Raw genomic sequence first — 17,649 nt, 5'->3', positions numbered from 1 at the left:
TTCACAATGTGTGCTATCAGCCCTGAAAAAGTAATGCATCCAAATTGAGTATGACATCTGAGTTTTTCTCACATTCATCATGTCAGAATGTCTTTTGTGGGACTAAAAAGCTTCTGACTTTAAGCAGAATGGAACACATAATAAGCCAAACACAACATGATAGTCATTAGAGCCATGACGGCACTTTTGGAACACTCCACACCGTGTTCAAAAGCTTCATTGATGATGTTGGAATGTCACTTGATTTGTTTTTAACGCTGAACATTTTGCTCAACCAGTCGGATAGTTGCGGTCACAGATTTTGGACCTGTGGGGGAATTTGGGGACTGGTGAGTTAGCTATCTGGCGCCTGGACAGTTCCTTGTCATGCAGACCACTCAGTGAGCTCATTCAAAAGCAGCTGGTTGTGATTTGACAAAGTCCCTCATACCCGTCCGTCACTTGCTCCTGGCTCTGCATATGTGGGCAGGGCCACGGCACCAGGTTCTGTTATTTTATTACGCAGGTCCTCAAAAGGACAAATCCGGTCTAGATTTGGACCCAGAAGTCTTTGTAAACAGGGCCAGACCTAATACTAGATTATTTGGACAAATGTTTGTAATTTAACCGGTGAAGCTTTTGGGAATTTGCGGTAGTCAAGAGACATTATGAAAAATAAAAAAAATTTGCTTGTGAACAAGGTGTTGGATCTCTGGAGGGCCTGGCCATTTGCATACCGAAAAGTGTGTCTGTGAGCGAGCTGGTCTTTGATGTTAACAAAACATATGGGTCAATGTTATAAAGTGCCTTTGTATCGGAATCACGTATTCATGAAAATGTAGCAGAATAATGAAACTCTTGAGGTCTTATCCCTAACCAAACATTTGCACACATACCAGTACGATGATAAGTCTCTTAAAATGGGCCTTCTTCATTTTGTACAATTTATTTCTTCTGGATATACTCCGTGATTTTGGCATGTCCCACACACTGCTCTGCTAACGACAGTGCGTGTAATAAGTGGTTACATGATACACACACACACGAAAAAAAATCCTGTTTTATTATCCACAATAAAGTTGTTTAATAAAATGAGTCATTTTGATCATGTATATTCTATTTTCATAATTATAATAACCGTTTTTTGCACGTGTCCCTGTCCACCCTGTCGTTATGGGGTATCTGCCCCTTTAAGAGACTCTGATGTTTTCACTGACATTCAAGCTAAAGAGGTGACTTCTGTCTCCCTCTCGGCTGGAATTTAGTATGACAACAGCAGAAAGCGTCGCTTCGATATGACGTAGGGGGAACCTTGTATGTAATGATTTTACAATATTCCAAAACATTTTCATTCTGTTTTGAAGGCTAGCCAGTGGGGGAAAAAGATGGATTTTTCGTTAGAGGCAGTTGTAAATTCCTTATTATTGCTGCGTTTTGTGCATGCATTGCTCAAACTTCGTTTATTTTACGTCAGGCACCTTGCTTGGCAGCTAAGAAGTACTCGGAAAGACGTTGTATTCATTCACGGCAATTATTATTATTATTATTGTTGCTTTTGTTTACACACTAATTATTGTATGATTATTTGCTGCCAAAGAAACGCAAAATTACGTTTAGTAAGCTTTTTACAAAAGACAACAGACCGTGCTCCACCCATTGCTAGGTAAAATGTGTAATTTCCGTGCACCACCAAATGGGCCAACACGGGACTGTCGCCGTTCGACAGGAAATATAAAAGATAAAATACTGAAAAATGCAACAAGATGTTAGAGGAGCTCATAGGCTTAATCAGCATCATGGGCTTGGGTGAAAATGACTTTTTCTTAATTTTAAACAAGAAAAGTTACCTACTGCGGGTTTAAATGTCCACCTGGTCATTGCCCACCCTGTCAGCAAGCTTACATATTTTGCTGTTTGCATGTACATTGTCTGCTTGCAGTTAATTAAAAGTGAAGGAGCTTGACCAAAATTCATATCTAACAGCGTAACATATACTTAATACAATGAATCCAACATTCAATAGAAAATAGAAAATGCTTTGTGTTATGTTAATTGAGAAGTAAATTGTGATGTTTACAAACATACAGTATGTTACATTCATTGATACCCTAATGATGAGAAGTGAAAACGGATGAATGAGGCCTTTTAGACACCTGAGAACAGTTTTAGATTGGGGAAAATTGTAAATATGTCTCCCTTAACTTTAAATTGAGCACCCTGTTTGTTGCACTATAATACGCAGCAGAGTGAACATGGTTTCAGTGCAGCACTGACTGAATCGTCAATGATCGATGGATGGTGTCAATGACAAAACAAAAGGAGTTTCCAAGCATGTGACAAGAAGTGAATAAGTGTGTCTGAGTCACACCAAAACAAAAAACCTAATCAGAGTACCAATTGCATAAGTTCTAAACTAACACAAATGATAATAAATGATAAACTACTAACTGAAAACAAATATTGCTGTTATGGGGCCTAATATACAATCTCTGTTGACTTTCAACAATGTGTGTAACTCGTCTATGCAGGATTATTTTTGTCACTGACAGCTGTCATGGAAAAACATTCAATTTTGAGGGCAAAACGTAAAAATGTTATGGTCTAATTTAGCCTTTTTGTGACAAATCAGCCTGTTTTGAGAAAAAAAAAAAAGTGTACTAAAGTAAAATGTAAATTTTTGGGGCCTAACATGGTATGAACAAATATAAAGTACAGCATTTTGGTGCCAAAATACAACTTTCTGCAGTAATGCTTTGTCGCCAAATATAATTTTGTGTCATAAAATAGCATTGTTAGAAGATGGAGTTTGCTGTAACTGCTTGTCCCTTTGATTTTGGCCATGGCCAAACATTCACTTTTGATGTGAAATATTAATATCTTTGTGGTCTAATGTAGCTTTTTTTATGGCCAAATTTGCAAAATGTAACATTCACAGAGAAAATTATAATGCAAACATATAGCTTTCTAAGGTAAAATGTCTTTTTGCCTTATATGGCCTTTTTTTTGTTTAAACAAACAAAAAGTGTTTTCATGGTAAAATATTACATTTGTATTGGTAGCTACGACGTTTCAAGACAAATATACCACTTTTCTGACAATCTAATTTCACAAGTCAGGTGTTTGACACTGAAGTGTCTGCTCTCTACAGAATAAAGAAAAAGAAGAAGACTGTAGATCTGCACTGAGCACTGACCCCCTTCTTGGGCACCACACACACACAAGAAAAGGACATGTTTTCAATCAGGAAGGCGGGAATAGACATGATCAACAGCATTAAGAGCCAAAGCTGTTTCTAATATTTTGTCTATTTGAATACCGGCAGCGCGATGTGCTACACTGACTGTCCCCATCCATTTTAGATACCTGTTCTCTGAGCTCCTTCATCTTCTCCACTTTCTTCAGCTTGCTAGTGTAGTCCTGGACCTCCTGCAGGCCCATGTCCTGACTCAGCCTCACCAGGAAGCGTAGACCTGGATGGACATAAACAGATGTAGTTCTTCTCCCCGTTCAATAGCAGCCATATAGCGTGAAGCTGGCAAGATGTTGAATTACATTCCACATTTTCAGGGAACTTGCGATGGATTTCTTTGTATGTGTCCAAAGCTTTCTGGTAGTTCCCTGGAAACAGTAACAACAACAACAACAACATGCTATTATTCAAAAGCAGAGGCGGGTAGGAACGCGCTCCATTTACTCCGTTACATTTACTCAAGTAACAATTTAGAAAAACTTGTCAGACTAGTTTGAATGAAGCTTAAAAAGAAACCGTACCTTTTACTCTGTTACAATAATCTGCATGGCACTCACCACTTTCATTTATCAAGAACTGCATGCGTGATTTATTTTTAGACTTTCATTTTCGATTTCCGCATTGCTCCAATCCACCGTGATTACCAAACTGATGTTTGACTAAAGTTCATCAATCAATCGTCCGCACACAAAGTCTTCTATTGCGCTTTGCGGGCCAATTAAAGTGAGCCGTAACAGCTGTGCGACTCGTGTTTACATTACAGACTACGAAAAACAACAACTTTAACATGCAGCATAGTTTTGTCACTGCCCGAACTTGGATATTTCAGCCCACTTCTAACTTGAGAAAATACAATTAGGTTTTTTTTGCTGTTGTTTTGGCTGTGCATACAACAACATTTGCACTATTTTATGGTCACAAGTAACTGTAGGTAGGTAAAACAATGCAAATATAAATTTTAACTGACCCCATAACATCTTTGTAATCTGACCTTTAAACCAGCTCACAGTCAAGACAAAGTTGAAATTTCTCACTTTTCATTGTAAATATTACTTAAGATAAGTATTGTAAGCGCTTCAGTGAGTCAGTCCTTACCCTTCATGACCGTGCACTTAAGTATGAATAATTAACCCACAATGCATTGCGTGTTTAACGCGCCAGTAATTCTTAATGTGTAAATAAAAGAGTAACAACAATCAAATACACTTTTTACTAAGGAAAATAACAAAAATAGTGTGGCAACAGTGAAATTGTGCATTTATTTGCACTTCTATGGTGCTGCACCGTCACTGTGCATTGTGTAATAAATAATCACTTCCCAATCGCTTTTTACTATTTGTTGAAATAAAGAGTGGTCTCTGTTAAATCCTTCTGCGTAGCTGGACTTCTTTTTGTTCGAATCACCAGCTACAAATTAGTATACATGGTGAGAGACATTGATGATGCTAAAATAACTATTGTTGGTTTGAAGAAGTAACCATAGTCAAATTGCTTTCCCTAGAAAAGTAGCGCGTTACTTTGCTCGTTACTCAAAATGGTGGTATTTTGGAGTAACGTGTTACTTTGTGACTCCAATACTTTGTAACACGTAACCGGCATCACGGGGTCTAATATAGCATTTTTGTTAACAAATACAATATTTGAATGGAAAAATGTCACAGGAAATTAGCCCGCTTCAACAGAAAATTACTATTTTAATAGCAACATGTAGACTTTTAAGGCAACATTTTTATGTTTTTTGTGGTTTAATATGGCCTTTTTATGATCCAAGTGCTCTGATGGAAAAATATTTAATTTCCTTGCAAAACTATCACTTTCCTTGCCAAATATAATGCTTTTGTGACAACTACGACTGGGCGATTAATAGATGTAATCAATAAATCTTTTTTTGGGGGGGGGGCGGGGGGGGGGGGGGGGGGGGGGGTCAAATCACATTCCAGTCCCCAAGAAACCAACAATCTCGGGTCTGAATGACTACGGCCTGTCGCCTTGACATCCTACCAAGCAAACAGGTCTGAGGATGATGCAGTCAACATGGTACTGCACTTCATCCTAGAACATCTCGACAGCGCAGGGACCTACGCGAGGATCCTGTTCGTGGACTTCAGCTAAGCGTTCAACATCATCATCCCTGAATTCCTTTCCTCCAAGCTTCTCCAACTCACCGTCTCGCCTGCCAGTGGATTTACAGCTTTCTGACAGGCAGGACACAGCAGGTGAGGCTGGGGGAGGCCACCTCATCCACATGCAGCATCAGCACTGGGGCACCCCAAGGTTGTGTCCTCTCTCTGTTGCTCTTCTCTCTCTACACGAACGACTGCACCTCAACGCAACCGGCCGTCAAACCCCTGAAGTTTGCAGGCGAGACCAGTCATCGGCCTCATCAAAGAGAATGATGGTCTATGCACTGGATTATTGCTATATTAGTCATTCAAACTGTTCTTAGTGCGAGAGGACTCTGCATCTTTTTGCACAATTGACAAAAAAAAAAAATTATAATAATTGTACCGGCATTACCAGATAACGAGCAACACTTTATTGCTCAGTGACTGTTTTTCTCAATGTCTTTATGTCTCAAAAGTGTTCTCTGTCAATTGGCTGTCTGTTGTCCTACTAGAGCGGCTCCAACTACTGGAGACAAATTCCTTGTGTGTCTTTGGACATACTTAGCAAAATAAAGCTGATTCTGATTCTAAAAACAAAAGAGAAAAAAAAAACTATTTTTCCGCTTAGAGGCTTCCAGAGCCTGCTGACATGTATTGTTTACACTGAACACAAGTTTTGAATAATGCCGTGATTTTCTTTTTATTGAAGTGGGGGAGAGAAAGAAAAAAGAAAAGAAAAAAGAAAATCGATTAAAATCAAAAAACAGATTTTGGCAGAAAAAAATAAATAAATAAAAAGGGGAAGGCCATATCAGCCGCTTTGACAACAAAAATAGTTTTCGAGGTCAAGTTACCTTATCAAGATGACCAGGCAGTCAACACTTACCACTTCTCCTGTAACAGCTGGCCACCATGAGTTGCCACCTCACCTCAGTCGGTCTGAGGAACACAGCACAGTTAACAATTGCACAAAATGAACATATACACACATACCACTGTTTTGTCGACTCACTGCACAAGTATGGCTCTGTCAAAGTAGTGAATGGCCTTCTCGTAGAGCTGCGTCTGCACGTAGTAGGCAGCCAACCACTCGATCACCTCCATGTTGCAGGGGAACAGCCTGAAGGACTGCCCAGGAAGTGAGTGGATGATGTTGTCAATATTGTACTATTGATGTAGTTTGTGTGCGTGAGTGCGTGTGTGTGTGTGTGTGCACTGGTACCTCGCAGTAGTAATGCAAAGCCTGTGACTTGTCCCCTTCTAAGTCGTGCAGATCTGCCAGCTTGGCCAGAGCCTTAGGGTCGTTGGGGACCACGCTGATGACCTGCATTAGCCACTCCACCGCCTGATGAGGGTCCTCCATGAGTTCGTAGCTGGCGCAGTTAAAGAAATATACCACACGGACCAAAGACCCTCTAAATGTAGCCTTTGTACACCATACTCCCGAAGTACCCCCCACAGGACTCCCCGAGTGACACAATCGAACGCCTTCTCCAAATCCACAAAACACATGGACACTGGTTGGGCCGAGGTTGTAGAGTTTGTCCACTGTTCCACGGCCAGGACGAAAACATCACTGCTCCTCCTGAATCTGAGACTCAACTTCCTGATGGACCCTCCTCTCCAGCACCCCTGAATAGACCTTACCAGGGAGGCTGAGGAGTGTGATCCCCCTGTAGTTGGAACACAACCTCCGTTCCCCCTTCTTAAAAAGGTGGACCACCACCCCAGTCTGCCATTCCAGAGGCACTGTCCCTGATGTCCACCTCAGTGACCTCAACCCCGGAGATAGGAGAGGCTGCCTCAGAAATCCCAGACTCTGCTTCCTCATGGGAAGGCATGTCAGTGGAACTGAGGAGGTCTTCGAAGTATTCTCTCCACCGACTCACAGCGTCCCGTGTCAAGGTCAGCAGCAACCCATCCCCACGATACAGTGTTGATGGTCCCCCCTCGTTTCATTTTCATCATCCTCGTAGATGGCAGCAGATTTTGGTCAAGAATGTCTCGGTAAATTTGGCCATTCATCCTTCCTTTACCAATACCATTTGCTGAAAAACAGCCCCACGTCATCATGTTCTCACCTCTGAACTTGACTGTTGGTATGGTGTTTTTAGGGTTACGTGCAGTGCCATTTCTCCTCCAAACGTGTGCATTATGGCATCCAAACACTTCAATTTTGCTCTGATTCCGACCAGACTATATTCTCCCAGTATTTAACTGGCTTGTTCAAATGTTGTTCAGCAAACTTTACACAAGCTTCGACATGCTTTTTTTCAGCAATGGGGTCTTGGGTGGTGAGCGTGCATACAGGCCATAGCGGCATTACAGAGTAATTACACATTACTCACTGTTTTCCTTGTGACAACAGCACCTGCTAATTCCAGGTCTTTTTGAAGCTCTCTACAAGTGGTCCTTGGTTCTTGGACATCTCTTCTGATTATTCTTTGCACTCCTCTGTCACAAATCTTGCGAGAAGCACCTGATCAAGGCAAATTTATGGTGGTACTATTGGCCGTTTCCCTTAATGAATGAAATCACCATTTAAAAACTGCATTTTAAGTTTACTTAGGTTATCTTTGTCTGATATTTACATGTGTTTGATGATCATGAATATTAAAGTAGGGAAACTGCAATAAAATGAGAGTTTGAGAAGGGCACTTTCAAGGCACTCTAACATGAAGAAGATGGTCACAATTGCTCGGTAAGCTGCATTAATACTATTTTTCACAGAGGATAAAAAATATCCATCATCCATTTTCTGAGCCGTGCTTTATATTGTCTGTCTACATGCGTTGCTACACCAATTGTGTTACAATGTCCATTGCTTAAATGGTTATAACACTATGACGCTGATGGAATTCGTTAGCTATTCAGTTTTACATTGTTGTGTTAGCATGAAGGTAGCGGACTAAGGCACAGTTATGTGGTTGTTTGTATGTGGTTGCAACGGGTAATATTCGTAATTTTATGTTCCGTTTGACAGTAAACTTCAACAATAAACATATTGAAGCCTCTTTTTTATTTATTTCACTATTCACCAAACTGCTGCTTGTTGTGAAGAGAGTGGAGTTCACGAGCACTCGTTACTCACATTTTTGCTTGAAAAAATAAAAAATTAAATAATCAGCCCAGCGATGGGTTGTATCTAAAAAAAACTCAATGTCGGGTCACTCGTATCTCAAGGCACCACTGGAAAGCCTTTTTGTGAGAAAATGGAAAAATATTGCATCTCAATGGGAAACTACCACTTTCCTGGCTAAACATAACATACTGATAAGTATACATTGTGAGGTGAGATTTTACTTTTTGAGGTCACTTATTGTATTTTCTAGCACAAATATTGTAGCCAAATATGAAACTTTTGTGGCAAAGAAGAGCATGACTGTAGGAATACTTTCTACAAGATGTTGGATTGTGTCTGTGGGAATTTTTGTGCTGCCACTTATGTCGGCCTGGATGGGCTTGTTCTTTCACACCAAACCCATACAAGCATGCATTAATGGAGATTGCTTTGTGCACTGGGAATAGAAAAAGGGCCTTCCCAAAACTGCTCCCACAAAGTTGGAAGCCTAAAATGGTCCATCAGATCTTGCCAAGATAAAGAATTAGGTTTCAGGGTGAGTCATGTCTTTTTGTGATCGAATCGTATTCTAATGGCAAAATATTGCATTTCTATGGGAAATTACCAGTTTCCTGGCCAAATATATCAAAGTATGACATTTTTGTGCCAAAATACAACTTCTTGCAGTCAACTAAAGTCAGATGTTTAAGGAGGATACGTGTCGGCCAGCTGATACATAACCTCGGCGCTGTCCCTGAGGATGGTGTGGAGCTTCAGGAAGCAGTCCAGTGCGTCCTCCAGATGATGCAGCTTCTTGTACGTTAGACCTTGGTAAAGGGGACAAAAGCAACAGCCACGTTTTGGTACCCTCTACAACCTTGACTGCAGAGGAACAAGATGGTGTTTCTTTTTGGAGGTTACCCAGGTTCCTGAGGGCTTCAGTGCAAGAGGAGTCGTTCCTCAGTGCTTCTTTGAAGTACTCGGCTGCCTTGGCGTAGTCCTGCTTAACAAACTCCGTGTTGCCTTTGTTGACTAGAGCTCCCGGGTTATAGCGGTCAGCAATCATGGCCAGGTCAGCATATCGCTCAGCCTGCTCGTAGTCCTTCTCCTGGAACACATCCCCACACATGGCCACAACAATAGATCCACTACTGTATCTATTAAGATGCAATACAAGTGTCTCATTTTTAAGGATAATCACATGTAATACTGTTATGATGTGGTCTGATGAATATCAACCTTGCATATTTTCTACCTGGATTATTTAGCTTTAAAACTACCTTTTTTTCTGGACAACATACTACATCGTATTCTTGTTGGATGACATTTTTTTCTGGACTATATACTACTTTTTAATGGAAAAATAGGACCGTATTCTCATGAATATTACTTTATTCTTGTAAAATAAGGACTTTTCTTTTCATTTTTCATTATTCTTATTGAACAAATACAACTAAGATTTTTCTTTTTTTTTCCAGGAAGATATCGGACTTTTTTTAAATTAGACTTTCTTGAAGAAACATGACTGTTCCCATAAGTAGAGCTTTTTTTTTTTTTTTTTTTAAATATAATTTTATACTTTGTTCTCCTAAGATTAAGACATTTTTAAATAAAAAATATACTACTACTTTTTCTTGGCAAAATATGTTTTTCTGTAAAATGACGACAGTTTTCTGGAAGGAAAAAACTACATATATACTTTTTGTGTGTGTGTGTGTGTGTGTATATATATATATATATCCATCCATCCATCCATTTTCTGAGCCGCTTCTCCTCACTAGGGTCGCGGGCGTGCTGGAGCCTATCCCAGCTGTCATCGGGCAGGAGGTGGGGTACACCCTGAACTGGTTGCCAGCCAATCGCAGGGCACATAGAAACAAACAACCATTCGCACTCACAGTCACACCTACGGGCAATTTTAGAGTCTCCAATTAATGCATGTTTTTGGGATGTGGGAGGAAACCGGAGTGCCCGGAGAAAACCCACGCAGGCACGGGGAGAACATGCAAACTCCACACAGGCGGGGCCAGGGATTGAACCCGGGTCCTCAGAACTGTGAGGCTGACGCTCTAACCAGTCGTCCACCGTGGCGCATATATATATATATATATATATATATATATGTATATATATGTGTGTGTGTGTGTATACATATACAGCTCTGGAAAAAAACACCAAAACTACTATTTATGGGTGTGTTTGAGTCAAATGGAAAAAAATAAATAATCCATAATCTATAAACTACTGAGCACATAACTCCCAATTCCCAGATAATATTATGTCATTTGTTTGCAGAAAATAAAATATATATATATCAAAAGATCCAGTGTTTCTTTGGTCTCTCTACTATATATACACAATATGCACACACACGCACACACACAGGACCTTGAAATACTTCTTACGAAGCCACTCCTTTGTTGCCCGGGCGGTGTGTTTGGGATAATAGTCATGCTGAAAGACCCAGCCAGGTTTCATCTTCAAAGCCCTTGCTGATGGAAGGAGGTTTTCACTCAAAATCTCACCATACATGGCCCCATTCATTCTTCCCTTTACACGGATCAGTCTTCCTGGTCCCGTTGCAGAAAAACAGCCCCAAAGCATGATGTTCCCACCCCCATGCTTTACAGTAGGTACGGTGTTCTTTGGATGCAACTCCACATTCTTTCTCCCCCAAACACGACAAAGAAGAAGTTACAGGTCTGTGAGAGCCAGAAATCATGCTTGTTTGTAGATGACCCAATACTTATTTTCCACCATAATTTTATAATAAATTCTTTAAAAATCTGACATTTTCTGGCTTTCTGTATTTTTTCTTTCATCATTTTGTCTCCCATAGGTGAGGTATACCTATGATGAAAATTACAGGCCTCTCTCATCGTTTTAAGTGGTAGAACTTGCACAATTGATGACTGACTAAATAGTTTTTTTGCCCCATATCAATTATTTTCATTTTATTTGTAAAATCTTTGTCATTTTATCAGGTTTGGGAGATAATTTGTGTTAGAAATGCCCAAAATGTCGTTTTTCGAGCTATTGTAGTTGGTCTTTTCCACTTGGTATTTGAGACAGATGGATTTCTCATTAATATGCAATATGTAAATGAGCTTTGATCTGATTGACTCGTTTATTTTCCCCTATTTAAATGTGTAAAACAGAACTTGGCTCTGATTGTGCCATATCACGGCATCTACTAGTATCACTGTAGAAGCTTGCGGCGGCCAAGCATTCATAGTGACGTCACGTCCGCCGATGCTACATTCAGACTTGTGTCCTTCGCAAGAGTTTGGTCTTGGGGTTATTTATACACACTGAATACGCATTCGCGCCACATTGACATGCTCCTCCCACTTCGGTCCGCCGCTCGTATCTGACAATGGTGTGCTGTGAGGGGCCACAGCCAGAGGGATAAGTCACCCCGGCTGGGTCCTTTGATTTATTTTATTTTTTTCTTCTCAGTTCTACTCCCCATTCCACCCTCTCTACCCAGCAATCAACGCGGCCGTCAACATTACACTATGAATGGCCACAGCAACAAGCAGGACACCCGTCCCCATTACTATTAGCCATGGATTGTTGGCCTGTGGGCCGGTACTTTAATTGACATGACATGACTGTCGGCGATTTCAAATCTGCCCATTTTTTGCAAGGCTTATGCTGTTGAATACCTTTTGCATTCAATCTTCCCTGTAGATGTCAAACTTAAACCATGTCACAGACTCATTTTGACCTATGCAAAAAAACAATAGAAAAAAATCGATTCTGATGGAAGGGGATCTTTAAGGAAAATCTACAACTTTTTTTCTTGAAAAACTACAATGTTTTTCTTTGGAGATTATACATTTGTTTCTAGGGGGGGGAGAATCTCAAATAATGTGACTTTATCCACATAAGATACAACCTTTTTTTCCCTCTAAAGTATGGTACTTTTTTCTTACACAACTTTCCTTGTATTTTTTCCCCTCGAAAATATAGGACTTTTTCTTGAAAAAACATGACTTAAGCCTGGTAAGATTATGACTTAATTCTCATAGTTTAATTGCATTTCTAATCAATTCAGTGTGGTCCTAATACTCTTGGTTGAACCCAACGTCTGGTGAACTGCTCTAACACCTCAATAAAGTGTATTTTAATGTCTGTTATGTTTGCCTCCAAAGAATACGAGATGTACCAGGAAGAAGAGGGCGGAGAGGTTGGTGGAGGCAGCACTTTTGACTCTGCTTTCCTTCTTCTCGAAGGTCTTCAGGATGGCCACTGCCTGTTGAACACATCAAAAGATGCCAGGGTGAACAAAATTAAGCTAGTTTGGATTTGCATCAAGACACAGGAAGCGTGCACATGCAATGAAGGAAGCAGAAGGCACACATACCTCAGCCTTATGCATGCAGATGAGCGAGCGGAAGAGCAGGGGGACAAAGACAGAAAGAATGGAGTCAATGAGAATGAGCAGCTGTGAAGATGAAAACATGAGCAAAATACTGAAAAAGAAACATCACGTATACTTGAGATGTGGCACACAAGAAGCGGAGTGCATACATAATTTGCAGTTTTAAATCCTCTCACCTGGTTGAAGTCCTTCTGTCTGAGGTATGTGATGGCTTTGTTTATCTCCAAGTCATTGGCCAGCTCCACGTACTGAGAGCTCTTTACCATATCCACGCACCTGACAGTGAAATGAAAATGCCTCCGTTTCAATGTCATAGCAGACAAAAAAGGTTCCTTCTTTTTACTGACTTCAAGTCACAAAATCTTACAACAAAGATGGTCCACTATTGTCTAAGTCTTGTATTTTTTTTTAAGAAATTTTTTTATCATTTCATAAGATTAAAGTGAAAGCTAACAAGTGAATTTCAAAATTCAGTACCATCTTCAATAATTCCTTCTCTTACCCTCGTAAAATTAGCCTCTTATTCTCGTATGCCTTTTATTCCCTCCCAAAAAAATGAAACTTTATTCTTGTAATATTATGAGATTTTAATCTTGAAAAAAATACATTATTCTCTTGAGAAAAATATTCTCTTAAGATTAAGTAATATTAATATTTAAGACATCTATAAAATATGACTATTCAAAGACTGACCTTTTTGACTCCCAAAAGCATTTTGCTTGAAAATATGATTTAATTCTCATAAAGCCATCAACATTTTCATAACATTAAGACGATCACGGTCGGTCACTACTTTGCTTAGTTCATTGTTCGCCTTTTCGGTGTTTTTCACCTTCATTTTGGTGTTTTGCTAGCTCAATGTGGGTCCAAGAAAAGCAACAGACAAGCATGGCAAGAGGGAGGGACTTACTGTAGACTTAAAATACTATTTGTGAAAAGTATGTCAATGGCACACACACTGCACAGGTGCCTCGCAAGTACAACACAGTATGTATGAAACAAGTCCACAATTGCCACTATTATGGAAAAAAAAAGGACACTTTTTGTTGCTGCTGACATGCCTGAGGGCGTGAAGTATCTTTGAAATGACCGAGTGAAACTTCTAGAACAAGTTGAAAAGCTGTATTTCATTAGAAGAACAGCTAGCGAGTGATAACATTTCCTATCATTTGCGAGGAGGCAAGGACCTTAACATGCAGACAGAGGTCAAGGTAAAGTGGATTTCATTTTTTTATTAATCATAATCGTAGCAACCTGGTTGTTAAAGTTAAGGGGTTTTGTGATTTTCCGACGAGCTGTGAACACACCAGAGGGACTCGTAACATGACATTGTTTGCCCTGGGAACACCATGGGATCCCGCCTGAAGTGGCTGGGGAGAGGGAAGTCTGGGTGTCCCTGCTAAAGCTACTGCCCCCGCGACCCGACCTCGGATAAGCGGTAGAAAATGGATGGATGGATATCATGAATATACAGGGCCAGTACAAGATCTGGCAGAGCCACCACAACTTGACTCACGGGCCACCACTCAAAAAGGGTGAACGTCGGACCCTGCTGGGTTAGTAGCGATTTTTGATCGATCACCACTTGTCATGTTTGATATACAGTTCTGTATAGCTTTATATTGTGTTCAAAGAGTACAAACTTTTAGTAAAATGCACTTTTGTCAAGACTTGAACCAATGATTCATGTTCACATTATTTCTTTAAGCAAAAATTATGTTCATTTTACAAACTTTTTAATTAACCAACCCCATTCATTAATTTCGTAAATCAAAGTTTCACTTTAGTAGTTTATTATGACCTTTTTTTCTGGAAGCAATATGACTTTCACATGAGAAAAAAATAATTCTTTAAAAGTTTGACTTCATTCTAATAGTATAAATATTTCTAAAAAAATTTTACAGTGTGAACCGAATACTTATTGGTTGGACGTTAAGTTTTGTTTGTGTTTTTACGCCCCCTTGGTGTTTGAACAAGTCAAAACAAAACAAACCAGTCAAATCCGGCGGCAAAAGAAGACTCGATGACCGGGGCGATGAGCTTGGCAGCCGTCATCACGTACTTTTCAGCACGAGCTTTCCTGTGGGAGCCAATCAATGTGCAATTTATTAATAGCATTGCTGTCATATTTAAATGTACTGCTCTGTTAACATACAAGTCTCTCTCCATTTTGTGCAGCTTGTCATTCTTGATGGCCTCCATTAACATGTTGGATCTGATGTCATCCTGAAACACATCACATCACAGCAATCAAATCTGCGCATTTTTTGCTTTTTCTTTGACTCTTAGTGGCAAGACTTACCATAATTTCTCGTGTATAATGCACATTTCCCCCCCAAAAATTGTCAAAAGTCAATAGTGCGCATTTTACATAGGTATAGGGGAAAATGGAAAAAACTTGCACATTTTATAAATGTATGCCGCCATCTCGAGGTGATGAGAAAGGTGTACACTTTGATTATAATATGCCACTGCCACCTAGTGGTTATGAAAAAGGTGTAGCCTACACTTTCATTCCAAAATGACAGGAGGTACGTATGACTGCATATATGTACAGTTTTGCTCATACATATATACCCTGTCGGGATTTGTGAAATATTTATTTTATTTTTTTTTAAATATGAGTGATGACTGAACAGCAATGTGTGTTTAGTGATAATGTGATAATGCTTTTCTGACATGCTTGACCATTTAATTTGAACCCCATTAAAATAAAATTAAATGTGTTTCGCCTGGTCCTTCACGTTTTCTTGAATTGTACCCAGCTTTCAAATTCTGCATGGGTAATCAAACATATGAGCACAACTATGTATTCTAATTTACTAATTAAAGTAGGACTGTGAATTTCTAAATAAGAGCAAGTAAATAAAAAAGAAAGTATTACATGTTCAAATAAAGTGCTTAACTTCAGAATATTTCTTTGAAAAAAAATGAACAAAATACAGTTTTCATCATATGGTGATATGTTTTCATCATATGGTGATAAGCAAAATCATGCATTGTAAAAATGCGTAGAAGGGTTTTACAGAATTTTGAGGTCAACTTTGGGGGTGTCTTCACATATTTGCAGATTTAAATTTGATTTATAAAGTACTGCATGATTTGGCCCCAGCTCCTCTGGCTGAGTTCATCAGCCAAAGAAACAGCTCTGAGCGTGTCACTCGAGGCTCTGTCAGAGGTGACTGTCTCATTCCTCTGCGCAGGAGCACTTTCAGTAAGTCAGCCTGGTCAGTGAGGAGCGCTGGTGAGTGGAACTCAGTACCTGAGGAGGTTAAACTGCTTACAACATACAAGGCCTTCACAAAAAAACTGAAAATGTGGCTAGTTAACACCTATAGCTGCCAACACTAAAAGACAAGTATGTTATGTTTTTTTGTTATGATCAAAAAAAATTTGGTTTTATTCTCTCTTAATAGTATAGTTTGATTATGTATCCTGTATTATATTGTCTTGTAGATGTATTTTACTGCTTTTTTACATCATGGCCAGGGGACTACAGATGAAAACTAGCCTTCTGGCTAATTCTGGCTTTTTTAACCATGTGTACTTCATGTGTTTTATGAAATTGCATTGTCCCCTTTCAAATAAACTGATTACATTAAATTAAAAAATACACGACAACCACACAAACACACACACATGTACGCACGCACAAATGAGACACACACACACACACACAAACACGGATACATGAGAAGGACAGACACGCACACGAGAAGGATTTCCCTCACGTTGCCGGCGATGTACTTGTCTTCGTGCTGCATGTCGAGGGGCACAGCGAGGAGCTTGTGGAAGGCGTTCTTCATGCCGTCGGCGTCCCGGGTGGCATAGTAGCAGAGGACCAGGTTGTAGCCGGTCCTGACGTTGGCGCTTTTGCTCATAATGTGCTCGAAGGACGCGACGGCGTCCGAGTACTGGCCCAGCAGCACGAAGACTGTGCCGATGTTCTGCATGATCTTGATCCTCATCTCCTTGTAGTCGTCCGAGATGTGGTCCAGTGCCATGCGGTACAACTTAATGGCCTTGGGGTAGTTCTTCTGCTTCACCCAGATGTTGGCCATGTTCACCTTCAGACGTCCTGAAGCATGGAAGGGCGGCAAAACTCACATTTCTTTAATAAGAATCAGTAAACTGGCACATCAGTTCTTATTAAAATAATAATGTCATTGTGGACAAACATTGTGGTTGTACAGTATCATTTTCTGCGATTTTAAATGACTTCAACATAAATCAAAGACCATGCCTGTATGATTATTACTTTCTGGAAAATACATATACCTTTTTTTCCTCTCAAAATACAATACAAATGTCTCGAAAAAAAATCTCTCCATTCTTCCATTCAAGAACTCAGAGACAGAATTGTGGCAAGGCACAGATCTGGCCAAGGTTACAAAAAGGTTTCTGCTGCACCTAAGGTTCCGAAGAGCACATTGGCCTCCATAATCCTTAAATGGAAGACGTTTGGGACGACCAGAACCCTTCCTAGAGCTGGCCATCCGGCCAATCTGAGCAATCGGGGGAGTAGAGCCTTTGTAAGAGAGGTAAAGAAGAACCCAAAGATCACTGTGGCTGAGCTCCAGGAGAGATGGAGATGGGAGAAAGTTCTAGAAAGTCAACCATCACTGCAGCCTTCCACCAGTCGGGGCTTTATGATAGAGTCGCCCGACAGAAGCCTCTCCTCAGTGCAAGACACATGAAAAGCCCATATGAAGGACTCCAAGATGGTGAGAAATAAGATTATCTGATGAGACCAAGATAGAACTTTTTTCATTCAATCAAGTATCCAAAAACCCGACAGTCAGCCAATGACTGCCTGTCTGTGTCTGTGAACTGTGTGGGAGCAGTGATAATGAAATGGCTTCAAACT

General features: G+C 40.1%; 1 protein-coding gene across 4 annotated transcripts in view; it reads right to left on the bottom strand.

Annotated features, from left to right (window-relative positions):
• LOC133486804 (intraflagellar transport protein 88 homolog) overlaps positions 1-17,649 on the bottom strand; it is a 37,602-nt gene that overhangs the window by 7,178 nt on the left and 12,775 nt on the right. The window contains exons 10-21 of one of the 4 annotated variants that reach the window (XM_061792485.1): positions 16,514-16,860; positions 14,938-15,008; positions 14,776-14,862; positions 12,959-13,058; positions 12,567-12,653; positions 9,317-9,503; positions 9,114-9,222; positions 6,557-6,707; positions 6,347-6,462; positions 6,221-6,273; positions 3,532-3,597; positions 3,343-3,449 (exon numbers count right to left, since the gene is read on the bottom strand). In XM_061792485.1, the coding sequence (XP_061648469.1) occupies positions 3,343-3,449; positions 3,532-3,597; positions 6,221-6,273; positions 6,347-6,462; positions 6,557-6,707; positions 9,114-9,222; positions 9,317-9,503; positions 12,567-12,653; positions 12,959-13,058; positions 14,776-14,862; positions 14,938-15,008; positions 16,514-16,860 (1,481 nt within the window). The other 3 variants (XM_061792486.1, XM_061792489.1, XM_061792487.1) reach the window with 3 other exon arrangements.

Source organism: Phyllopteryx taeniolatus, chromosome 12 (genome assembly GCF_024500385.1).
Source record: "Phyllopteryx taeniolatus isolate TA_2022b chromosome 12, UOR_Ptae_1.2, whole genome shotgun sequence".
Lineage (NCBI taxonomy): Eukaryota > Metazoa > Chordata > Actinopteri > Syngnathiformes > Syngnathidae > Phyllopteryx > Phyllopteryx taeniolatus.
This window is presented reverse-complemented; position numbering and strand designations above follow the sequence as displayed.